This window comes from Mytilus trossulus, unplaced genomic scaffold (genome assembly GCF_036588685.1).
Source record: "Mytilus trossulus isolate FHL-02 unplaced genomic scaffold, PNRI_Mtr1.1.1.hap1 h1tg000244l__unscaffolded, whole genome shotgun sequence".
NCBI classification, from domain to species: Eukaryota; Metazoa; Mollusca; class Bivalvia; order Mytilida; family Mytilidae; genus Mytilus; species Mytilus trossulus.
Window position 1 is genome coordinate 2,996,006 of NW_026963317.1, and position 24,966 is coordinate 3,020,971.

Here is a 24,966-nt window from a genome sequence, read left to right on the forward strand (position 1 = left end):
ACTGGTATTTTTTTTTTAAATCGTAAAGCCAGTACTAAAGCCGGAGTTACTAGAAACAAGTGATGACAGGAAAATGAGGGACTCATTCTATGTTGGTTTTTTTTTCATTTATGCCCTCTGAGGAAACTGTCCGTTACGTATGCAGTATGTTGGCGAGACAGAGAAGCCATTCAACAAACGCATGAATGGTCATCGGAGTGACTACGCTTGCAACCCCGACCTATCCTTAAGTCGTCATTTGAGATCATCTGAGCACACACAAGCTGATCTCAAAAACCTTACCATCACAATCATAGACCACAACGAGGGTTGGTCGAAGGTCGACAGAGTCGCTCCGGAAAGATTTTGGATAAGAATGTTACGGACATTAGCTATCAAAGGTTCCAGGATTATAATTTAAAACGCCAGACGCGCGTTTCGTCTACATAAGACTCGTCAGTGACGCTCATATCAAAATATTTATAAAGCCAAACAAGTACAAAGTTGAAGAGCATTTAGGATCCAAAATTCCAAAAAGTTGTGTCAAAAACGGCTAAGGTAATCTATTCCTGGGATATACATGTACTGTGCTTCTCAGGTCGTAGAAACCTTCTCCAAATATTAAGAATTTTACTTTTGGGAAAACTGTTGGTAAAGAATTTCGTAGTTAGTTTTGTCTCATTGACGTTTATATATACCAGCTCACTGTTGATTTATTACTGTGAAAAAAATCATATTTATAGTAAATTAAGATTTGACTTGGTTTATTTTGTGCTTTTATTAAAATTATCTAGGTATGATATGTATAATACATAACAACAAAGTTTACTTACTTTTACTCATGGTAGTTAATTGTATGACATTTGTGGAATGAGAGTTGCAGGCTTGCAGGTAACATTGGTCATATGTCAACGTGAAAGTTCTGGCATTACTGAATGGTTATTAAATATGTCCAGGTTAATATCACATTACCTAAAAAGAGAGCATAAACGTGTATATTTATTTGATTTATAATTTCAGAACAAATAGAGCAATAAATGCATAGCTAGGTATAGGGTTTGAATTATGTTAAAATGAGAGACGAAAGATAAAGGAGGTACATTTAAACTCGTCAGTCGAAAACAATCTGACAATGCCATAGCTAAAAATTGTAAATTATTAACAGACAAACAATAGCACACAACACACAAAATAGAACACCAAAGACAGCAACAGGAACCCTGCAAAAAACTTGGTGCAATCTCATGTGCTCCGGAAGGGTGAGCAGATCCTGTTTCACATGCCAAGGGCACCCGTCGTGTTGCTCATTTAAGTGCAAACCCAGTAGTCATTTTTATTCGGTAGGTCAAATTTGGGTAAAGTGAGCGGGATTGCTGTTACGACATTATGAGCATATCCGTTATCATCTGTAGAAAGAGTATTCCATAATGGTCAACTAACTTTGGCGTCCGTAAAACTAACGAAGGGATGATTTCATCTGAACCACTGGGAAGTCTTGGTTTAATTTCCTCCTTCTGAACGGCAACCCTCTATCGAGGAAATCATGATAGAAAATATGTACTAAGTGTATGAAGTCGCTACGGGGTGCCGAATGGGACTCTTGTGGTTTTGTACTCAAATTTCAATTTTGTACAGACAAAAGTGACTTTTGTTCAATAAAAATGAGTTCAGTTTAACAGAATTTGTATCCTACTACAAATTTTTAAATTTTGTCTTACAAAATTATCTATCAGCCGACAAAAGTCACTTTTGTCATGACAAAATTCATTTTTGTTACACAGACTTGACTTTTGTTACCTAATTTGAAAATTGGGCGACAAAAGTCAATTTTGTATTCAAATTAGTTTAGTTTGGTGTCTGTGAACTAATTTGCATACAAAATCGACTTTTGTTACACAAAATTGACTTTTGTGAGACAAAATTGACTTTTGTCTCAACAAAATTGACAAAATGACTTTTGTGAGACAAAATTGACCAATGTGATCAACAAAATTGACAAAATTGACCAATGTGATCAACAAAATTGACAAAATTGACTTTTGTGAGACAAAATTGACCAATGTGAGACAAAATTGACTTTTGTCTCAACAAAATTGAATTTTGTCTCAACAAAATTGACAAAATTGAATTTTGTCTCACGAAAGTCAATTTTTTTCTCACGAAAGTCAATTTAGTCTCATAAAAGTCAATTTTGTTGTTACAAAATTGAATTTTGTCGTCACAAAATTGACTTTTGTCTCAACAAAATTGACAAAATTGACTATTGTCTCAACAAAATTGACAAAATTGACTTTTGTCTCAACAAAATTAACAAAATTGACTTTTGTCTCAACAAAATTGACAAAATTGAATTTTGTCTCACAAAATTGAACTTTTTCTCACAAAAGTTAGTTATGTCTCACAAAATTGAATCTTACCTCACACAATTGAAAATTGTGATTTAATTTCCATATCAGGGAACAAAAGTCAATTTTGTATGCAAATATGTTTATTTTTGCATACCTTTTAGACAAAATTGACTTTTGTCGTGACAAATATGAATTTTGTCTACAAAAGTGAATTTTGTCATAACAAAAATGAATTTTGTCTACACAAATGAATTTTGTCATCACAAAATTGAAGTTCTCACAAAACAAGTCTGTAGCACATAGTTTTGTAAGACAAAAATGATTTTGTAACATGACAGAATTGAATTTTGTACAAAACCACAAGAGTCCCATTCGGCGCCCCGTAGTCGCCGCTGGATTGTTAAAACATAGAAATGGAAATGGCCTGAAATTCACAATTGGGAAGCTGAATCTCTTTTGTGGAAAGTTTTGTTAAAAAAAACTTGTTGTCAATTTCTAGATGCAAGTCAAGATATGAGACAGACTATTAACAATATTTGTTGTAGTATCTCAAATTTTGTGTGAACATTCCGGAACGTCACTATCTAAAAATGGATAGTTGATCATAGTTATAACGATAGGAAATGAAAAATCATCTCTTTTATTATAAATCTTAGTATTCAGCATTCCGTTAGTGATATAGATATCAAGATCAAGGAAAGGGCAGTGGTCATTGTTATTATTAGCTTTATTTAAAGTAGGTTCAACAGGATAAATTTCTTTAGTATACATACTGAACTTGTCATAATTGAGAGCCAAAATATCATCCAAATATCTCAAAGTATTATTTAATTTGTTTATCAGATGTTTTTTTCGATGGGTCTTTGCTTATTATATATGTATTTCTTGTTTCGGTGGGTCTTTGCTTATTATATATATATTTTCGCCTATGACTTACTTCCGCATATTTAAATTAATTAAAGTAAATGGACTTTGGTCCCATTTATCAAACAGTTTTAATAAGTCAGTTTTAATTTCACATTTTTATACATTTAGTATCCACATTGTTCACTGGTGTAAACAAAATACCTAATTTTTCAGTGGCAGTCAAAGTTGTTCTGTGTTGTCCCAGTCGTTCCTTTTTATCGACCAACTCGGTGCACCTACCTATGTCTAAATCGTCTAAATCGATATGACAAGAAACGAAACTTCATTTTTGGATACTAATTAAAATCTAGAAATATATTAATGTTACCTTATCTTTAATGGCCATGCATTCCCATTGATGTGTCTTAAAATATTGACGTTTTGAAAAATAACTCAGAAATTCAGAAAACAATGTACCATTTCCCCTGAAGATATTAATAGAATCGACTCAATCTTGCTTCGTTTTGAAAATGGAATTCCCCTTTTACAAAAATAAAAGGCATACTGTAAAACATGGTATGGTACGATGGTATGGTATGGTATGGTACGATGGTATGGTATGTGGTATGGTATGATGGTATGGTACGAATATCATCATACCATGGTATGCATGAATGGTACCATGGTATGGTATGATGGTATGGTACAAATTACTATACCATGGTACAAATTTTTATACCATGGTATAACTTGATGGTATGAAGCATTATGTAGGGTTTTTCGAAGTAGGAAATTTAGAAAAGTCTTTATGCTTTAGCTATTCTTAAACAGGATTTTATTAATTATCTGTTTGCTTATCTTTCTTTTTTACCTATTCCAAAACAAACTCTTTTTTTCAATAAGAAACAGGAACAAGAGTATTTGTTGAAAAAATAATGTAAACAAAATATTCATTGGTTAAATTTTTTAAAGACATTTAGAATCAAAACTATTTTAATTTAGTAAAACTATCATGCTGAAGAAAAACAGTCAAAGTGAGGTTGGTGATTAGTTGTAGTAAGTAAGAATATAATCTGCTGTGACTAAAACTTTTGTTCAATTAAAGGATTTTTTTATTGCTATTTTTTTATTGCTGTACAAGTGTTATTTTGTCCACTGTAATTAATTTTGTCATATTAACCAAGGACTTATATAGGTCCCTGTATTAACATTTTGGTTATCGTCTGTTGGTCATTAAGTCAAATGGCTTCCTGCTATAAGATTATTAACATAGCATGTTCTCTAGGTCACATAGTAAATACTTTTATATGATTTATATGTTTTATTTTTGTAAACAAAGAGTTAGAGAATATTCAGAGATTATTTAGGTCAGTTGGGGAATATTTGGAGATAGAGGTATATAAGAGCCCTCTGTTTAAGTGTTTTAAAAGGAGGATTGAAGGCTAGAAAAGACCCATACAATATGAAACTTTAAAAAGGATTTTGTTAATTTGGGCAGATTTTAGCATATCTTTGGAGAACTTATAGATTTATATAGAAGTTGTGTTACATTACTTTTCAACTGTATTTAGTTTTGATATTTTTGTCCGCTCAGACTATTGCGTGGTTTTGTCCGCATAGTATTGGACACTATGCTTTGGTTTTTTTCTGTGTGCACAGTATTGGACATTGTTGCTTATTTTGATGCGGAATGTAATGAAATCCATTTGTGATGTGTGAAAGTGATGTACCGACAAATCTTTGAATGTACATTTCGTAAACTGTATATTATGTAAATATTCCTGAAAAAGCCATTTTGAACATAGGGGGGGGGGGGGGGGGGGGGGTTCCATATATCACAAACAAAAATATCCGTTAGTACTAAATGAAAACTATGAAAAAAATATATATAAAATTTAATTAAATTAAAACCTTAATTTTCATAAACCATAGATGTAATTACATCTATGCATAAACTTATTGAGCAAGTCTGTATTAAGAATATTCTATCATGGCAGATATAACATGTACATGTATAGGGACAACATGTATTCATAATATTCGATGGAACATCAGATGAAATTTTATTTTTTTCTTGTCTAGCAAATGATTATAACCCTTTATTAAAGTCTCAACTAAGAAATCTCAAACGAAAAAATGTCGTTCTTAGATGTTGATGTAATTTTAATGCATCTTAAAATAACCATCTCAAGCTTAATTGCCGAAACACTAAAATAGAATGGTTGGATCCTATGGGATGTGTTGTAGCATGGGTGTTTTATAATAACACAATTTTCTTTGTTGTTGTTTATCCTGAATTTCAAGATATAACTGGATGTGATTATATTATTATTATTACATATATATAGTATACAAAATATTCAAATTTTGCAATTAATAAAAAAAAATGAAATAAAGTTGTTTAATAAAATCTCACATAACAAAAAAAGACACATTCCTTGGTTGATATTGTCAAGGTATTGTGTATATACTTCCTTAATGCACATTGTTTTTACATATAAATGAAGAAAACAAAATACGTACTCTCTACAACATGTGCTATCTATCCATGTATCAACCAACATAGTATTATATTTAGTGACAGTTTAATTTGAAAGTATGGTGTTTTTTAATCCACACAGGAGATGCATTCACCTTTAATTCACATTTTTAGTGGAATTTCTTGGCCATAGATGTAGACAGAATATGCAACTGTTTAAAGTGTCATATTTCAAAACAATATAAAAGTTGACCATTGACAGAAGATTATGAAAAACTTGGTAATGATAACTACATTATCTAGATTATAATCATAAGATATGCAGTACTTCCCAAAATTTCAAAGAATAATTGACAGCTATTCTACTGCCAGCAAAGCGTCAGAATGGGACATAATATCTATCTATCTTATCATAACTTAGTAGTTATCTGATATGTTTAAATTGAGTTTCTTTTTCTTGTTTTCTGTTCACAGCATAAGGTAAGGGATAGTCTAACTGGTTTGTCTACATCTATTTATTTTGTAAAATTTTATTTTCACAAATAAAACAGATATATGTACATAATGTCAACAAATAAAAAAAAATCATATTTTAGATTTTTCAAAATTTCCTACTTCAAAAAACCATACCATGCTTCATACCATCAAATTATACCATGATATCATAATTTGTACCATGGTATAGTAATTCGTACCATGGTATAGTAATTCGTACCATGGTATAGTAATTTGTACCATACCATCATACCATACCATGGTACCATTCATGCATACCATGGTATGATGATATTCGTACCATACCATCATACCATACCACATACCATACCATCGTACCATACCATGTTTTACAGTATGCCAAAATAAAACTGTTTGCTTATTATTTTTCTCTGTAACGTGACACTATTTTTATGAATTAAACACAACAAACTTATAAATGTGATTACATATACTGATCTATACTGAAAAGTACTACAATCGAACGCAGCAAAGGCCATGACGTCGCTGAAAACACTCAGTGACAGCAGTAGTCTTATATTGTTAACAAGTGATCTGTCGGTAGTTAATTCTATCGTAAGTTCGAGTGATTCCGAAAAGAACTTCCGGTGAAAACAAATCGGCATGATCAGCATCATTTGTTTAAAAAATTGAATCATGAAGTAATGCTTTACATCATAATTATCTTCTTCTGGTATTCTTTTTCCGTCCACGTTGGGACTACCTCAATTGAGTACAGTTTTTCTTTCTTCAATATCTACAGACAACAATAATCCGTCATCACAATAATGTCAATAATATCCTTCACTGAATTTATATACACTATATATCAAAAAACCCGTTGGTAGAAGATAGCATTTATCTAATCAAATATTGATAAACAATGGACTTCCAAATTCAGATAATACTCAAAAAGGGAGAACTAGTAAAGAAGTACTCAAGTAGTCAAAATAATTATGATGTCTGAACTAGTAAAGAAGTAGAGTCTAGAGTAGAAACTTGAGTAGCTGAAAATAATTTGTTATCATCATAAGTACAAAAATCAGAAAAATTCTCACATACGTTTATCAAGTCTAGGGTTTTCTCCCTAATGTTGTACAATAGAACAATAGAATAGTAGATAAAATTACATGAACAATAAAAAAACAATTTATAAGGTACATATAACAGCACCCATTTGCCTAGTCCAAATAATTATGACGTCTGGAAAGGCTATTATAATTTTTTTCTTTAACTCCTTACTTCGATGTCATAATGCTGAAGCCACCATTTTCGGTTGGACTTTATATTTTGCTCTCAACTTAGAGACCCAATTTAGCCATTAAATTTTCATTGAAGGCTAAAAAAAAGTAAGGCGTTAAAGATTGGTATATCATTAAAGAATGTATGACATTAAGGTGTGTTGATGTGCAGGCTTTTAAAAAAAAAATGATTAGGTTATTGGGTATTGATACAATACTAATATGATTGACATCTGTCATTATCACTAAACAATCAGAGACAAGGTAGACCTTTAATTATAATGCACCACCTCTTAAACTGTCAATCAGATTGAACACATTACTTATCAACCCCAGTCTTGTATATTGCAGGGTATGTATAATTATAAAGACTTAATATACAAATTATTTGACCTAATTACAATTGAATACACAAATGTATATTATAGATGTTTGATATAGATAAGATAAGATAAGATATTTTATTTCCAATTATGGGCCCCAAAGGGCATAAACATTACAACATCAATAATTTTTTCATAATACAATACAAACAATGAGATAAAAAAAAAAAAAAAAGTTAAACGAGAACTATTTAAGTTCTTAAAGAATACGTAGATAAAGAATCTATAGTATGTTTTTTTTTTTAATACTGAATGCATTTTATTGCAAGTGTGGTTGATATAGATAACAAACAAGCAGCCCAAAAATAAAAAAAGAAAAATAGATATCCACATACATGACATATGTATAGTACACAAAAAGTTGGATCAATTAAATATATAATAATTAGCCAAAAAGAAAGTAGAAATTAAACATGTCCATGACTCATCCTGTGTCAGCAGCAAATAGGAAAGCATTATGGTTTCCTAAAGGCAGCTGACACCAGGGGGCAATACCTTATGGGCCATAGGCATGTAAAATGTGTGTAAATGTCTCTTTCCTACCTGTATCAAAAGCAAACAAGGAAGCATCATAGGTAACTTGAATGCAGTTGATACCAGGGGACGATGCCTCAAGGATATAAGAGAACATTTGAATAAATAATATATCTTAACAATTATTTTTTTTTTTAATCGGCTAGTATGTTTGTGATATTCAGATGAATACAATTTTCTATGTCCAATCAAATGTATATACACACATAGATTTCCTTTAACTAATCTTCACTAAGGAAGATGTTTGTATATAAAATTACATATTATTTTAAGTAACTCAACATTTTCTACACTAAATAACCAGATAATTTTGCTTTGACTGTTCATATGATTAAAATAAGAATTATATTGTGCAATACTAGCTAACATACAATTTCTATCATCCTCAAATTTGTTACAATCAAATAGAAAATGAGCCTCATCTTCGACACTATTGGAAGAACATTTATTACATATTCTGTTAATTCGGGGAATACCCTGATATCTACCTAATTCTATTTGTAATCTATGAGAAGATACACGTAATTTAGTAAAACTTCTTCTAAGTTCAAAATTCTTGATCAATGTTAGATATTTTTCAAAACCAAAATTTGTTTTATATAAAAGGTAGGTTTTCAGTTTACTGTCTGAAAATTTATCTATTTGTTTTTTCCAACAGCTAATAAACAATATTGATAGCTTGGTTTGTATATATTTCTTAAATTTGTATAAGGATTCACAAACTGGAGCATTTATGGCATTTGTATAGTCAATACCAAGTATTTTAAAAACAACATTTATTGAACCATACCATGATGTTATATTCATGTGATGTAGTGTCTTTGATTGTGTATATGCCTCTTTTAATAGAGGAAAATTATTACCTAAATTCTCTAATCTATACCAGTACAATAACATTCCTTTTATAATATTAAAATATATTGGAAATCTTCCAAGTTCAGATAACACTGCAGCATTTGTTGTTTTCTTGTGTACCCCAAGTATAAATTTACAAAATTTTATATGAAGTTTCTCACAGGGTAAACCTGAATATAATTTTTCAAAAGATATATCTTCCTTCTTACATTTAGAGGAAAGAGAATTAAACATCCCCCATATTTCGCTACCATATAATAAAATAGGTTTTACAGTGTCGTCAAAAACATGAATACTTGTTTTTACATCAGGATTAAGTGATAAAAGATCTTTCCTTAATTTGAAATGAGCTTTCAGGGATTTTTTGTATAGTTCATTTTGAGCATAACTGAATGAACCAGATGAGCTTAAATATAAACCTAGGTATTTGTATTTTGAAACACATTCCAGATTTATATTCTGAAATGTGAATATCTGTTTTACATGTCTGCCTGCCTTGTTGAAAATCAGCACCTTTGTCTTATTAGTATTCACATTGAGACACCAATCTTTGCAAAATTTATCAAGCATTCCCAGCTTTTCTCGTAGTCCTTCAGCTGATGTAGATAATAAAACAATATCATCAGCATACATTAAACAATGTAGATCTTTGTCATTGACATTAACTGGGTCTCTAGTATCTGACAAATATCTGGGCAAATTATTTATGAACATCTTGAATAAATTCGGACTGAGGTTGTCACCTTGTTTGACTCCAATATCTAATGGGGAAAAAATCACTTACTTGATTTTGAATTTTGACACATGATTTGCTAATTTCATACATACTTTTAATAATGTTATAAAAATAAGACCCAGCCCCAATATCTAGTAGTTTAATCTTGATCCCTGTATGTATAACAGTATCAAAAGCCTTCTGAAAATCAACAAAACAGGCAAACAGTCTACCTTCTTTTGAATTACAGTATTTGTTAATAAGACAGTTTCAAATAAACATATGATCTGCAGTTCTGGCATTCCTTGTGAATCCAATTTGACTATCATGTATAATATTATGTTCCTGAAGAAATTTGTCCAGTCTTAGACTTAATATTCTATTAAAAAGCTTTCCAATTGCACTTGTTATTGTTATTCCTCTATAATTGTTAGGGTCACTTGTATCGTTGCTTTTAAAAATTGGTGTAATATAACCTTCAGCCCAAGATGTTGGGTATATACCTGAAGACAGACAAGTATTAAACATCTGTTGAAAACTTTTTAAAAGGAAAGTCTGTCCATTCTTTATCATATTATTACTAATGTTATCCAAGCCTGATGATTTATTGCATTTTAAGTGTGAAATGGCTTTGGATATTTCAGACTCAGTGATAACGGAGTCCAACTCGTTGAAACATTTTGAGTTTTCTAACTGTTTCAGTTTTTCACATAGCTCTGTATATCTACTTTGAAATTCACCTTTCAGTTGTGACAACTTTTGGAAATGTAATATCAAAGTTGATGGTTGTACTCCACATTTTTTTTTAGTTTCATTTTTTTCCTGTAGTTCATTAATTAAGTTCCAATACAGTTTTGGATTCTCTTCGTGCAAGGAGTCCAGCTGACTAATCAATGATTGTTTGTATTGTTTGTATTTATATTTCCTTAGTTTGGAGTATTCACGATTCAGTTTATAAAAGTGATTTTTGATAATTGGATCATATGGAAATCTTGAATAAATTTTTCCATAATTAAGCAAGTTAGTTCGAGCTTGTTGTAAACTTGCGTCAAACCACTTTTTGTTTTTTTGTTTGTTTGTGTGTTTTTTTAAAGGTCGTTTAAGTGATAGATTTGCTGCTGATAAAAAGATGTTTGAAAGTTTTGATGATGCTTCATCTACTGATGTCTGAGTAAATTGAATTGTGCTGTTGTTGAATTCTAGTATGTAGTTTTGTAGTGTATCTGAAGAAAGTGTTTCTTGAAATTTGATTGCTGAACAGTCAGTCCAGATATAATTAGGTGTCATATTTTTCAACTGGATTGGAATATCATTTTCTCCAGGAACACAATATTTTGCAGATAATTCCCACTCAAGTTTACAATGACAATCAGATAATGTGGGAATAAATCTGGATACTTTAAAATACAGTACATTTTCAAGAATTTCTTCCGACACAGCAACATAATCAACCACACTTGCACCATTGGGGGTATAGCAAGTAAAATTACCAAATGTATCACCAAGAACTCTGCCATTTAAAATTCTTATTTGTTTACTAATGCAAAAATCCAAAACTTCTTTGCCTCTTTGATCAATTTTTTGGTCTCAACTTTTTCTTGTCATAATGTTTTTGTCAGTAGGGTATGTATCAAAAATTGGAGTAAATTTTGAATCATCGTTTACTATAAAGTCATTTTCAGAGCCTATTCTGGCATTAAAATCTCCACATAACAAAATTTCACCCATTTTTTTATACTGAAAGATATCTTTTTCTATGCATTCAAAAACATCAGAAGAGAGTTCTTGGGTATATTTAGACGTAACAGGGGGGTTGTACAGTACACAAATAAATAGGTCACTTTTAAATCCAAAAAAGGATTTTTCTAATTTAATCCATTGATAATCTGGATTACTGTTAATCAATATTTTGACATGAGGTTTAACGTGACTTTTCTGTAGAATTGCTATACCCCCAAAATGACGGTTATTATTTGATAATTTTCTACATATTGGATGATAATGAAATTTACCAATATTGTGTATTTGGGAATTATATCCCACATGAGTTTCGACTACAAAAACAATGTCGTAATTCTCTATATGTTTCAGAAAAAGGGGATCCTCTGCTTTATTCATGCCCTTTGAAAATAAGCCACCTATATTCCAATAACCAAATTTTACAGATGATTGGTTTGATTTTGGCATTTTGGTTGATACAATTAAATCTGGTATAAATAATAGAATAGATTTTCTATCTATAAAAAAAAAAATAATAAAAATTAGTCTCTAAATAAAAGGAAGAGACAACAAGGAAAATATTCAGAAATGTAAATATTTGAAATAAGTAGATTTATTTAGAGGATAGTTTTTACAATGGTTTTCTAAATACAAATAGTCTATGATATAATGACAGATAATTTCTTTTCTATGTATCCTCTTTTAACTGAATAACTATTAAACTGATTTGGGTTGAATAACCTGATATCCTGGGTTAATTCAAGATCAAAAGTATGATTCAAATGTGAAAACTAAAAATAAAAATGAATAAAATAAAATAAAAAAGGCGAACTTTTATACCTAGCAGAGGTTACATACATATGACCATGTAATAGTGTGACTTCTTCACATAATGGCTGTTTCATTTGAAAAATCTATTCAAATGAGAATATGAATTTATCAGCCCCAAAAAAAAAGAAGAAATATATAAAGTTGTACATGTATATATAAATTATATGTAAATGACTTTAAACATGTTAAAGGAAGTCAACATAATGATATGGTAATATGTATAATATTAAAAAGCAAGTTATTCATGATGACCTCTGCCACGTCCACGTCCACGTCCTCTTGTGTTGCGTTATTTGGATCTACCTCTTGAATTTGGCATGGGAATGTTTAAGGCAGTGTGTATTCCATGCTTTAAGTTTGCCGATAGCTGAGACACGCCAGAGTCAGAGAGATGAAATTTATCTTCACTTAGTAGCTCTGCAATTGGGTTTCCATTTCGCAACATATTGCCATGATCAACAAGTAGAACATCTTTATTGACATCATATATTTGTTTCAACAAGGCATTTATGATTTGTCCATTTGTGTTGAAAATTACACTGTCGAGTCGAGGAGTAGTAAGAGAGATGATGCAACCACTATTTTGCCATTTTTGAAGTGCAAGCTTGACAATATCTTGTCTTTCTTCTACACATTGCTGTGGTGATTTTATTTTCAAATCATTCGTCAGGGAATGAAACACTATTAGATTTGGAATTATATCCGATATCTCCAAAATAGCTTGTTTAGTTTCTTCTAAATTGAAAGCAGTAACCTTATTGGTTGTAAATGATGGCGATATCTTCTCTGCATTGATACGTTTGGTATTGGATGTACCAATTAAAATAATTGTTGGTTTGTTATCAATGTCAAGTTTAGATTTGTCAGTATATTTCGTGTCTGCATTAACAAGATGAAAATCTTCAAATCGAGAAATCATTTGGGAGCGGAGAGAGATATTTTCTTCTTGTAATTTCTCCAAGTGTTGAGTATGTCGTTTTAGAGTATCAGTTAGTTTGTCAATTTCTTCATTTTTGGTTTGTAGGCTTACCGATAGAAAGTCGATCTCAGAGTTTGAAGTAGTTAATACCTTTTTCATTTCTGCTCTAGTCTCCTCCAGTATTTGATTGTGACATTTCATTTGATCTTCATGTTGAGCTTTAATTAACATAATATTGCTTTGCTCGTGTTTTAATTTAACTTCCAAAGTCTGTTTTTCTGTTTGTACGGTTTTATATTTTAATTGTAATGTTGATATCTCATTGTCGTCTTTTCTACCTTTTCCCAAGACTAGAACATCATCATTGCATTGTTTAACAGCAGTTAATACTTTGCTGAAGTTTTCATTGTGACTGTGTTCTATTTTAGCCAGCGTGTCAACTAAATTTAATTCAAGCCTTTGAAAATCATCTTTTTGAGGTTGATCTTCTTGTACTAGTACTGATTTTAACCCAGTCTGGGAGTCAGGTAATACACAAGTGACCTTGTCAACAGGGCATAATTCATTAATAAAAAGTAAAAACACAAAAATACCGAACTCCGAGGAAAATTCAAAAGGAAAATCCAAAATCAAAAGGCAAAATCAAAAGTCCAAACACATCAAACGAATGGATAACAACTGTTAATGTGTGTATTGTTATTGTCATCATGACATTCGTGTGAAATACATGTATTAGTAGGACTGGTTTGTGATATGTTTGTAAGAACTTTATCAAGAATATCTTTCAGAATTGGAAAATGAATATCCACAAACTCATAACAATGACTGCCTTGTACTCTTATTGTTCCTGTTGTGACAAAAAATGTAATATTAAATTGAAGTTCCCCCTTTTTTAATACTTCAATCATCACAGAATTTCCACTGTTGTTTCGGTTTTCCCATGTTTTGGGTTCGTCATACCATTCAATATCATAATCAGGTTCCTTTCCAAGATTGTCATAATAGTAAATATCTAGTGTTTTTATCCATGGTTGGATTCTGTCAAGGTTTGTGTAGAATGTGATGATTTTACCATGTTCATCATACAAGTTTGGGTCAATTTGCTCGAAAAGGCTTAATTTTGCTTTACCAGTCCTCTTGTTTTGCTTTGATGGGAGAGATGAAAGAGGATAGTCATTAATGGTTTTGTCCATCGATAGGTCAATTTTCAATTTGCCTAAATCTACCATGATGACCGGCTTGTAGTCAACACGTGTTTATATAGTTATATGTGCACACACGTAAATCAGCGTAAATAAATGTTTGTAAATATAATATATATAAGGATGATAGATTTATCTATTGCTAATTTCTTTTGATCTACATAACATAAAGTGATTCTGTAAATTATATCTGAAAGATAAATGAATAATGGATTAAAAAGATCTTTTAAAAAATGAAATATGAATAGAAATATGAATATATAAAAGGTATTCAAGTAAGGCCTATAATTTACTTGATAAATTTCCAATAATCATCTGTAAATAATTAACAATTTAGATTAGGTCACTTATTTTTATAAGGAATTGGCATGAAGCAGTTTTAAAATTTAAAAACTTTTGATTATAACAAACCATTGTTTATTCCCCATCAATAATTATGTTTTTTTAGTCATTTGAATATTTCTTAAAGTGAATATATATTTTTGCAATCAAGAAAGAATCCACATTTCAATAAAATAAGTTTTTTTAATTTGTTCACATTGTACAATGCCCTGTATTGAAAAATACTTTAAAAATTGACCAAAGGGCACTCTGCAATTTTAATCTTCAATGTCATATAACCTCTGTCTTATCTTACAAAATGCCCAAAAACAACATTTTTAGATTATTTTTGTTGACACTTAAAAGTTTTTAGCTGTTGATCTAGATTTACAAATGTATGTCTACAAGAATAGTTGGTAACATTTACTTGAAGAAATTTTTATTTGCAATTTTTTGGTTTTTTAAAACATGTTCATAACAGGCAACATTATTTCTATATCAAAGATATAAACTGCAGTTTTAGATAAAATTGTGCAAATAAAGAGACGCATATTATTTAATGTGAGCTCATTTTATTCTCATACAGGGTTATAATCGCATAAATTTAAACTTGCATTTCGATTTTTTTTCTCAATATCTCAAAAATCAAATCGCATTTTAGTCTTAAATGACAACCGCAATAATAAATGCACCCATCAATTTCTGAACTTAAATTCACAATAAAAATGTTTGGTCTTACTTTATTCAAAACTCTTTCGTTTGACGTCAAGACAGCAAAATAAAATTTGAAAAAGGATGAACAGGTATTTGGACAAACAGATATATATAAGAGCTAACCTGTATCAGGGCAAACAGACCCTGATTCAAATTATTGCATAAAAGGCAACTGTGACCCATTTGGGGAATTAATTATCCCCAGCCTTTTCATGTTAACAGTTTGTTTTTTGCAATTGAAATAATAGTGATTACCAGCTGATTTTTATACGACCACAAACATTTTTTTGTGGTCCTATATATATTGGTATGACATTGACGTTGGCGTTGTCGTCGTCATCGTTGTCGTCAGAAGACACTTTGGTTTTTGCACTATAATTTTAGTTTAAGTAAATAAAAATCTATGAAATTTAAACACAAGGTTTATGACCACAAACGGAAAGTTAGATTTGATATTTAGAGTTTTGGTCCCAACAGTTTATGAATTATGGGCCAAAAAACGGCCAAAAGAAGCATTTTTCTTGGTTTTCGCACAATAACTTTAGTATAAGTGAATAGAAATCTATGAAATTTAAATACAAGGTTTATGAACACAAAAGAAAGGTTGGTAATGATTTTGGGAGTTTTGGTCCCAACTGTTTAGAAAGAAGGGGACAAAAAGGGGCTAAAATAAGCATTTTTCTTGGTTTTCACACCATAACTTTAGTATAGGTGAATAGAAATCTATGAAATTTAAACACAAAGTTTATGACCATAAAAGGAAGGTTGGGATTGATTTTGGGACTTTTGGTCCCAACAGTTAAGGAATGAGGGGCCCAAAGGGTCCAAAATTAAACTTTGTTTGATTTTATCAAAAATTGAATAATTGGGGTTCTTTAAAATATATGCTGAATCTCACTGTGTATCTAGATTCTAAATTTTTGGTCCTGTTTTCAAATTGGACTACATTAAAGTCAAAATGGTCCAAAATTAAACTTTGTTTGATTTTATCAAAAATTGAATAATTGGGGTTCTTTAAAATATATGCTGAATCTCACTGTGTATCTAGATTCTAAATTTTTGGTCCTGTTTTCAAATTGGACTACATTAAAGTCAAAATGGTCCAAAATTAAACTTAGTTTGATTTTCACAAAAATTGAATTATTGGGCTTCTTTGATATGCTGAATCTAAACATGTACTTATATTTTTTATTATGGGCCCAGTTTTCAAGTTGGTCCAAATTGGGGTCCAAAATTAAACTTTATATGAATTCAACACAAAATGAATTCTTGGGCTTCTTCGATATGCTGAATCTAAACATGTACTTAGATTTTTGATTATGGGCCTAGTTTTCATGTTGGTCCAAATCAGGGTCCAAAGTTAAACTTTGTTTGATTTCAACAAAAATTGAATCCTTGAGGTTCTTTGATATGCAGAATCCAAACATGTATTATTTTTTTTGCTTATGGCGCCAGTTTTCAAGTTGGTCCAAATCGGGGTCCACAATTAGACTGTTTGATAACATCAAGAATTGATTTCTTGGGGTTCTTTGATATGCTGAATCAACCATGTATTTAGATTTTGGATATTGGACCATAATAGGTAAATGTCCAATTTAAAAATTTCAAGTTTTTAAGTTTAAGTTCTTAGACCACATTCATTCTGTGTCAGAAACCTATGTTGTGTCACCTATTTAATCACTATTCAAATTCTGAGCTGTATCAAGCTTGAATGGTGTGTCCATACTTGCCCCAACTGTTCAGGGTTCAAACTCTGGGGTCGTATAAAGCTGCGACTGTTTCAGGGGTCACCAGGAAAATATACAACTTGAGAAATCTGCCATCATGCAAAAGCAAATTTATTTATCAGCAAAGACTGCATGAAAACAGTTATTGAGAAGAACATTCATTAGTACACATAATAATATTTTGTTTTGATATTTTAACAGGATAAATGTAGATGGCTTGCTTGTTCTCTTCCCTTATGACTACATCTACCCAGAGCAGTATATGTACATGGTAGAGCTAAAAAGAACACTAGATGCAAAGGTAATTATAACTTTTGACTTATCAATATGTAACTGTGCAACATCCTGGATATAAAAGAAAATTAAAATCTTGTTTTATTTACCCCTGGTTTGAGATTCACCTATACATTTATGAGGGGGGATAGGACCTTTACTCGGATTCCGGAATCGGGTGTTTTTAAGCTTGGGATTTCCGGATTTACCCCTTCAGGATCCAGGAATTCTTTTTTTCCAATTTCAGGATCCGGGATTTAACATGATTTAAATTGGTGCCCTCGAGATTTCAGGATTAGGACCCCCTCCTAACCCCCCCATTTATGTATACTATTTTCGTTATTTTTTTGTGGGATACCAATTTTTCAATTATTACATGGATTTTTACAAGGATTTTTACAAGGATTTCAAGGGTAAAGGCTAATCATAAGATTGTGTGCACGAAAAGAACAGAAATCATTCAGCTCATATAAATTGTACAAAAGTTTTTTTTTTTTATAAATGCTATATATTTGTCATTGACTATTGACAGGGACACTGTGCATTGGAGATGCCCTCGGGTACAGGGAAGACAGTATCACTTCTATCTCTTATTGTTGCTTATATGCAGGTAATTATACTAATAGATTCACAACTTTTACAGAAGTACATTTAAATTAACATCTAACAGGCTATTATTTGAACTTAGAATTATTTTTAATTATGGAATTTGCATAATTTCTTATGCTGGAAATTTTTAATAAATTTCATGTTGATTTGGCAAAATAATGTATTATTATGTTTTGAGTGGATCATAACACTTTCCATACAATGTATTTTGTATAGAAAGTGTTGTGCGTGGCACAGTACATTCTATTGAAAATGTACTGTCTTCTTTGTAATAGAAAGTGTTGTGCACAGCACAGAACATTTGAGTACAGAATTAAAGCATGGAATTTATTAAAAGTTTCCAGCACTAGAAATTATGCAAATTAAGAATAATTCCAAATTCAAATAGTAGCCTGTTATCTGTGACATTTATTTCAGTTAACCTGACACTATATGTTTTTGAACAAAACTTCTTACTATCCTCTTGAGATCAAAGCATAACTTTGCTGAATGAAGTTTGCATCTTATTTTCTGATTAATTTTTAAATGTAACAATCATGTCAATAGAAAATTTAAGAAATGCTTGTTATTATAAATATTTCAGTAAAAAAAATACTGATATGTAGAATTACTAATAATTTCTAAATTTAAAGTATTTCAAGGTAAATATATTTTGCACTCAAAAGTAAAAAACACTGAATAAAAAAAAACTGTCCATTTTGTAAATCAAAAAAGACTTTTTTTCTGTAATACTTTAAAATTACTGGTTAACAAAATATTAATTGTTTGTTTTGATTATGACTTTTGTTTTTTTATTTTATAGGCCAACCCCTTAGAAGTAACAAAGTTGATATATTGTTCTAGAACAGTGTCTGAGTTAGAGAAGGTAATGTGGACATTTATCTTGTATTTTAATGACGCAAATGAGTTCATTTAACTGACTTAAGTGACTTGTGATAGGGTGTGTTACAATGAGGGTGAGAGGTTGTGACATCAATTTATTATAGGGACAAAACTATATAACTTCAAAAACAGCACTAGCTTTTTTTAGGCCTAGCATGCAAAAATGGAAAAATTGCTGAATTTTTCATTTCCATTTTCTGGCGAGTTTGCCTCAATCAAATATTATTAAACTTTATAAATATTATTATACAAAATGCTTATTACCTTAAAACTCAGATTAATTATGAATTTGGGTAGGGTCAATTTTACATTTCTTGAGTTATGTCCCTTTATAACGTTATTTGCAAGAAAGGCAACTGTGTCCCATGGACAAAATCCCCGTTTATTCTTTAATTTTATAAGCCTGCAACATTGAGGGGCTAGAAAAGACATGTATCCATTGATTCAGTGCAGGCTTACCTGTCTCCCTAAGGGCTGTTACCTTACAATCTGATATGCTAAAATGTGACCTAATGTCCTGGTTTTCTATAATGCAAAATATATAGGTAAGTAAATGTGAACAAATAGTAGGATAGTAAGATATTGGACACAGCAGATTTGATCATTCCGTGAAGAAATAATTTATGCAGATGCTGCTTACAATTGAAGATTATTTCATTCTGATTTACTTCCCTTTAGAAAATTTATACAGATATATTTTGGAGTGAATATTTAAAGATTATTAGCATTTTAAGTGTCACTTTTCATGCTCCTGTTTGATTGATATTGATATTGATTAATTACAGGTTGTTGAAGAATTAAAGAACTTGGTCAAGTTTTATGAAGAATCCAAAGAGAAACTACAAATTGTGGGATTAGCTCTAAGCTCCAGGAAAAATCTGTGTATTCATCCTGAGGTTTGCTAGAATGTCCAAGAATGACATAGAATTCTAAGAAATTTTATGTAAAAAAAATCAAAATTAAACTAAGTTAAATCAAATTATTGATTAGACTTTATGTTAACACTCTGATTTTAGATTTCTGAAGATTTTTTTTAATAAATGAAGATCATTTCACAAAGTTATGAACATTCATGAAAGTTTTATGTAGTAAAAAGGTAGCACTCAGGCAATTTGTTAAAATTAGGATAATGCCAAGGGAGATAATCCAAAATCATCATTTCAAGAAATAAAGACAGCATTGCGATCTGAAAAAAGGAAGCAACAAATAACAGTCAACTAAACTAAACATATAAAAACTTAAACAAAAGGTTGAGCCATATTTGAATTTAAAACATAGATATTCGGTGAATTTAAAGATTTTCACTTTAGTAGTTAATAGAATAGTTATCTGTTTGAATCTTACTCTTCTGTTAACAATCAGGTTAGCCAGGAAAGAGAAGGAAAAAGTATGGATGGACTTTGTCATAAAATGACGTCATCTTTCATCAGAGTCAAACGCAAGAGTGATCCTACAGTTCCAGTTTGTGATTTCTACGAAGTAAGTTTGTACTAAAATAAAGAATATAATTATTTATTTAAAAACTGTTGAAATCAAAATGGATATTTATGTTGGTGTTGCTTGCTAGGTAATTCAGTAAAATCTAATGAAAAGTAACTCAATAAAAAGTAACTCTTTGTTAGTCTGGGTCTCTCCATTGTCATGAGGATAAGTTTATTTCCCATGATGCCAAGGTTTAGTAGCCATATTTTTTGTTACAAGACCAAATATGTTTGAGTACATATTGTTCAGATATTTTCTATATATATCCTCTAATAAGCCAATATTATAAACATCAAACAGCTAATTGGATAACATATTAATTCATAACAGTTTTTCTACAAATTTTCATAGAAAATTGTATTAAATGTAATTATCTTATTTCCCAGAAAAATGAAGACTAATCTTTTCAGAAATTCCACATGTGCATGTGTCTGTACAAATTAATAAAATCTTGCCCAATTCATTGTAAGCATGCATGTACTGTAAATTCAGAAAATTTTGAATGCATTTATAACTTCGATTGTTAAAAAATAGACAAAGATAGGAGATTAATTATTACCTTTTCCGAAAATACTGCTTACAATAAATTTTATCAAATAATGGTTTTATATTTTGCGAAATCTATCTCCTTCTTGATGGTTGTCACAAGAATAGAAATTCACAAAGATGTCTGAATTTTATTGTACATTGTTACAATGCACTTCTAATTCTAATTAGTATATATTTTCTATTACAGAAATTTGATAAGGTTGGAAGACAAACTCCTCTACCAACAGGAATATATGGTTTAGTAAGTACTTATTTTGAAATTGGTTATTTCTTTTGATATGTTGCAGACAAGATAAATTTTTTATGCCCCATTTATGGGCATTATTTTTTCTGGTCTGTGCCTTCTGTTCGTTAATGCAGTTGAAGTCTAATCAACTTGAAACTTAGTATACATGTTCTTTATGATATGATCTTTCTAATTTTAATGCCAAATTGGAGTGTATACCCCATTTTCACAGTCCACTGAACATGGAAAATTATTATGCGGATGGGGCATCCATGTACTTGGGACACATTCTTGTTATGTGTTGACAATAACAATAGGCTGTAAACAACTGTGGGTCACTGTACGGCTTTCAACAATGAGCAGAAGCAATATTGTACAGTAAACTATAAAAGTCATGAACAAATTGTGAAACAATTCAAACATGAAAATCAGCGGCCTGACTTATACTTAAACAATGAAGAAAAAAAGACAATCACTAGATTAAAGGTTTGGTGAGTTTTGACAGGTACAAAAAGATGTGTCAAATTGCATTATAAACTTCAGTTGTAAGAACAAATGTATAAAAAAAGATGTGATTTCATTATCCTTTGATGTTGTACGAAGATTGGTGATATCACTTGTAGATTTATTATTAATCATGAAATCTAACTTTAGAAGACAAAAAATCATTGAGACTTTATTTAGTCTTCTAATACAAATTAAAATTTTGAATATGAAATTTAAACCATTTTGAGTAAAAGTCAATGATTTAGTACAAAACCCCAAATTGTATCACAATTTCCTTATATAGATGTCTGAATTTTAATAAAATTCTGAAGGAACTGATTTTTTTATTTCAGGATGAATTAAAAGATTATGGAAAAGATCGAGGATTTTGCCCTTATTTCTTAGCCAGATATGCTGTAAGTTGGTATTGATTTGATACAAATAAGATATTTAGAAGTAATATGCAAAGTTTTACAAAGATTATAGGTCAGTTTTCTCATGTCCTAAGGAGACCTGTTTGACTGTCCTTATGTTACCAGTTTGGTTTTAATTTAAGTTCTACCAAATTGTGAATTTAATATGTGTGTCATTTTAACATGATACTTTAATAGAAACAACACTGTCTCAGTGGTTTCATGTAATCATGCTAGACAAAATCAGCTAAGTTTCCTGAATGTTACTGGCGGCACTTACTGTGAAGTTTAAATTTACGATTGGGTTCAGACAATGAAAGGACATTACAGATTATTGAGGATATTATTCTGACTTTTTCTGGTGGTAGCGCTGTCTGATCTCAAACAGGAGACATAATAGGCTATGTGTGAACTGTAGTTGCATAATGTATGACATGCAATGCAACATCACTGAAGAAGTTTCAGACATTGAACAGGCACATGCATATGATGTTGGGATGTTAATCAGCCATCAAGCAGTCAATGGTTATATATGGTATGAAGTCTAATATGGAGTCAGTATGCACAGGATTTTTATATAGGATTCCATAATTATTTGTTTATTTTACATTTCAGATAAATCATGCCAATATAGTTGTGTACAGTTATTATTATTTATTAGATCCTAAAATCTCAGAACTTGTTTCCAGTGAACTTTCTAAAAAAGCTGTAGTTGTATTTGATGAGGCTCACAACATAGGTATGTATTAAAGTATTATGCAGAAGATATTTTTTTTGTATTGTTTAAAACATATGCTGAGTTGTGTGTAGAAGTTGCATGTCAACTGGTTATCAATGATAAAGAGAGTGAGAGACATTTTGAATCCACCAGTTACATATTCTTGAACCAGATCGACCCTTCACATGAGATGAAAAACAGTAGGCCAGATGATACTGTAAATTCATTATTATATCACTGAATACCAATTTTCTTGACTGTTGTGTTCAACCGGGAACTACAAATTCCAATGTCCAATGAGTTACAAATTTTCTTTAGGAATTTATGCAGACTTTGGCAAAACCACGAAATCAAATATCCACGAAAATGTAAATTTTCCTCAATCCATGGACATTAATACCCATGAAAATAAATGAATCCACTGTAGTTGGTTTAGCTAATCATTGCATAATTTTTTTGAAAGTAAACACATTTATCACAGAAGACTCATTAACATGTTAGATTTATATATATATATATATATATATATATGTATTTTCAGATAATGTATGTATAGAATCTATGAGTGTAAAAATCTCCAAACGGACGCTTGAAAAATGTCAACAGAATCTAGAAAAACTAAGTGAACATATTAAAAGGTAAAAAATGCATACAAATCAAATTATTTTTGAAAAGAATTTGGTTGAATTAAGATGAGGCAAAACAAGCATTTGTAATTTATGATGAAAATTGAGGAAAATTTGTAATAATTTTATTATTAATAGGACTTTAGCATCTAATAGAACTCACATTTGATATTCAGATCTCATTATAAAATGGCAGAAATGAATCTTGCAGTTGTGAACAATTATGGAAAGTTTATTATTACAAATGCAAAAGATGCAAATGATAATTTATGCACATATTTCTTCTCTTTTTAAATGTTTTGAACTGTACAAGATATATCTAAAAAAAAATATGATTTTAAATTGAAAAGTAAGATAATTAACTGGCAATGTAAGAGGACAAATGTTGTGAGGATTTCCCAAGTTTTAGTTTGTTTTGTACATTTTTATAACCCACCTACAATAGTAGAGGGGCATTATGTTTTCCGGTCTGTGGGTCCATCCTTTCAAATGTCTGTCAGTTTGTTCGTCTGTCCACTTCAGGTTAAAGTTTTTGGACAAAGTAGTGTTTGATGAAGTTAAAATTTAATCAACTTGAAACTTGTTTGTATACTGTGTTAATGTATGGAGATCTATTTTTCAGAATAAAAGAATCAAATGCTGAAAGATTAAATGATGAATATTTGAAACTGGTACAAGGACTTAGGGATAAAAATTTAGCCAGGGAAACTGACCAAGTACTTGCTAATCCAGGTATTCTATATATTAAATAGTTTACATGAAATTGACTTGGTTATATTTTATTTTATAAATATGAATTAACAACTTCAACTATTTATACCCCCGCTTTAAAAAAGGGGGGGTATACTGTTTTACCTCTGTCTGTCCTTCCGTCAGTCAGTCCGTCTGTCCCATGAATATTTTTGTCGCATTTTTCTCAGGAACTACAATACAAGGATTTCTGAAATTTGGTTTCAGGATTTATATAAGTCAGCTATACCGTGTGAGGCGTTTTCAGATTCATCACTCCACAACTTCCTGTTAACCGAACACTTACATATTTTTACACTATTAATATTATCCACTTGCGGCGTGGGTATCATCAGTGAGCAGTAGCTCGCAGTTTCACATGTTTTTTTATATCTCTTGTTTATTTCAAAACACCTGAAAAGAAACAAAATCAAAAAGTAATCTGAAATCTGATAGTGCAAGTGAGGCATCCATGTACTATAGACACATTATTGTTTTGGTTTTTTTAAGGGGGCTTGCGGGTCTAAATCAAATTTTTTAATTTAATGTACTAGGATTTCCCTAATTTTTTCTATAAATGAACTTTATCTGATACTTATTAGAAAAATGAACTAAAAAAATGGGGTCACTGTTCATTTACACTCACAATATGCCTTCGAAAGAAG

The 24,966-nt window shown here is 30.5% G+C and overlaps 1 protein-coding gene across 1 annotated transcript in view; it reads left to right on the forward strand.

Moving 5' to 3' along the window:
• Window positions 1-6,732: 6,732 nt before the first annotated feature.
• Window positions 6,733-24,966, forward strand: part of LOC134701407 (general transcription and DNA repair factor IIH helicase subunit XPD-like) — a 50,375-nt gene continuing 32,141 nt past the window's right edge. Inside the window, exons 1-11 of the mRNA XM_063562555.1 lie at window positions 6,733-6,809; window positions 17,510-17,609; window positions 18,114-18,191; window positions 18,993-19,055; window positions 19,858-19,968; window positions 20,435-20,551; window positions 21,291-21,344; window positions 22,169-22,231; window positions 22,844-22,967; window positions 23,488-23,584; window positions 24,195-24,304. Coding sequence (XP_063418625.1) covers window positions 6,805-6,809; window positions 17,510-17,609; window positions 18,114-18,191; window positions 18,993-19,055; window positions 19,858-19,968; window positions 20,435-20,551; window positions 21,291-21,344; window positions 22,169-22,231; window positions 22,844-22,967; window positions 23,488-23,584; window positions 24,195-24,304 — 922 coding nt within the window. The 5' untranslated portion in view covers window positions 6,733-6,804. The remainder of the gene's footprint in view (window positions 6,810-17,509; window positions 17,610-18,113; window positions 18,192-18,992; window positions 19,056-19,857; window positions 19,969-20,434; window positions 20,552-21,290; window positions 21,345-22,168; window positions 22,232-22,843; window positions 22,968-23,487; window positions 23,585-24,194; window positions 24,305-24,966) is intronic.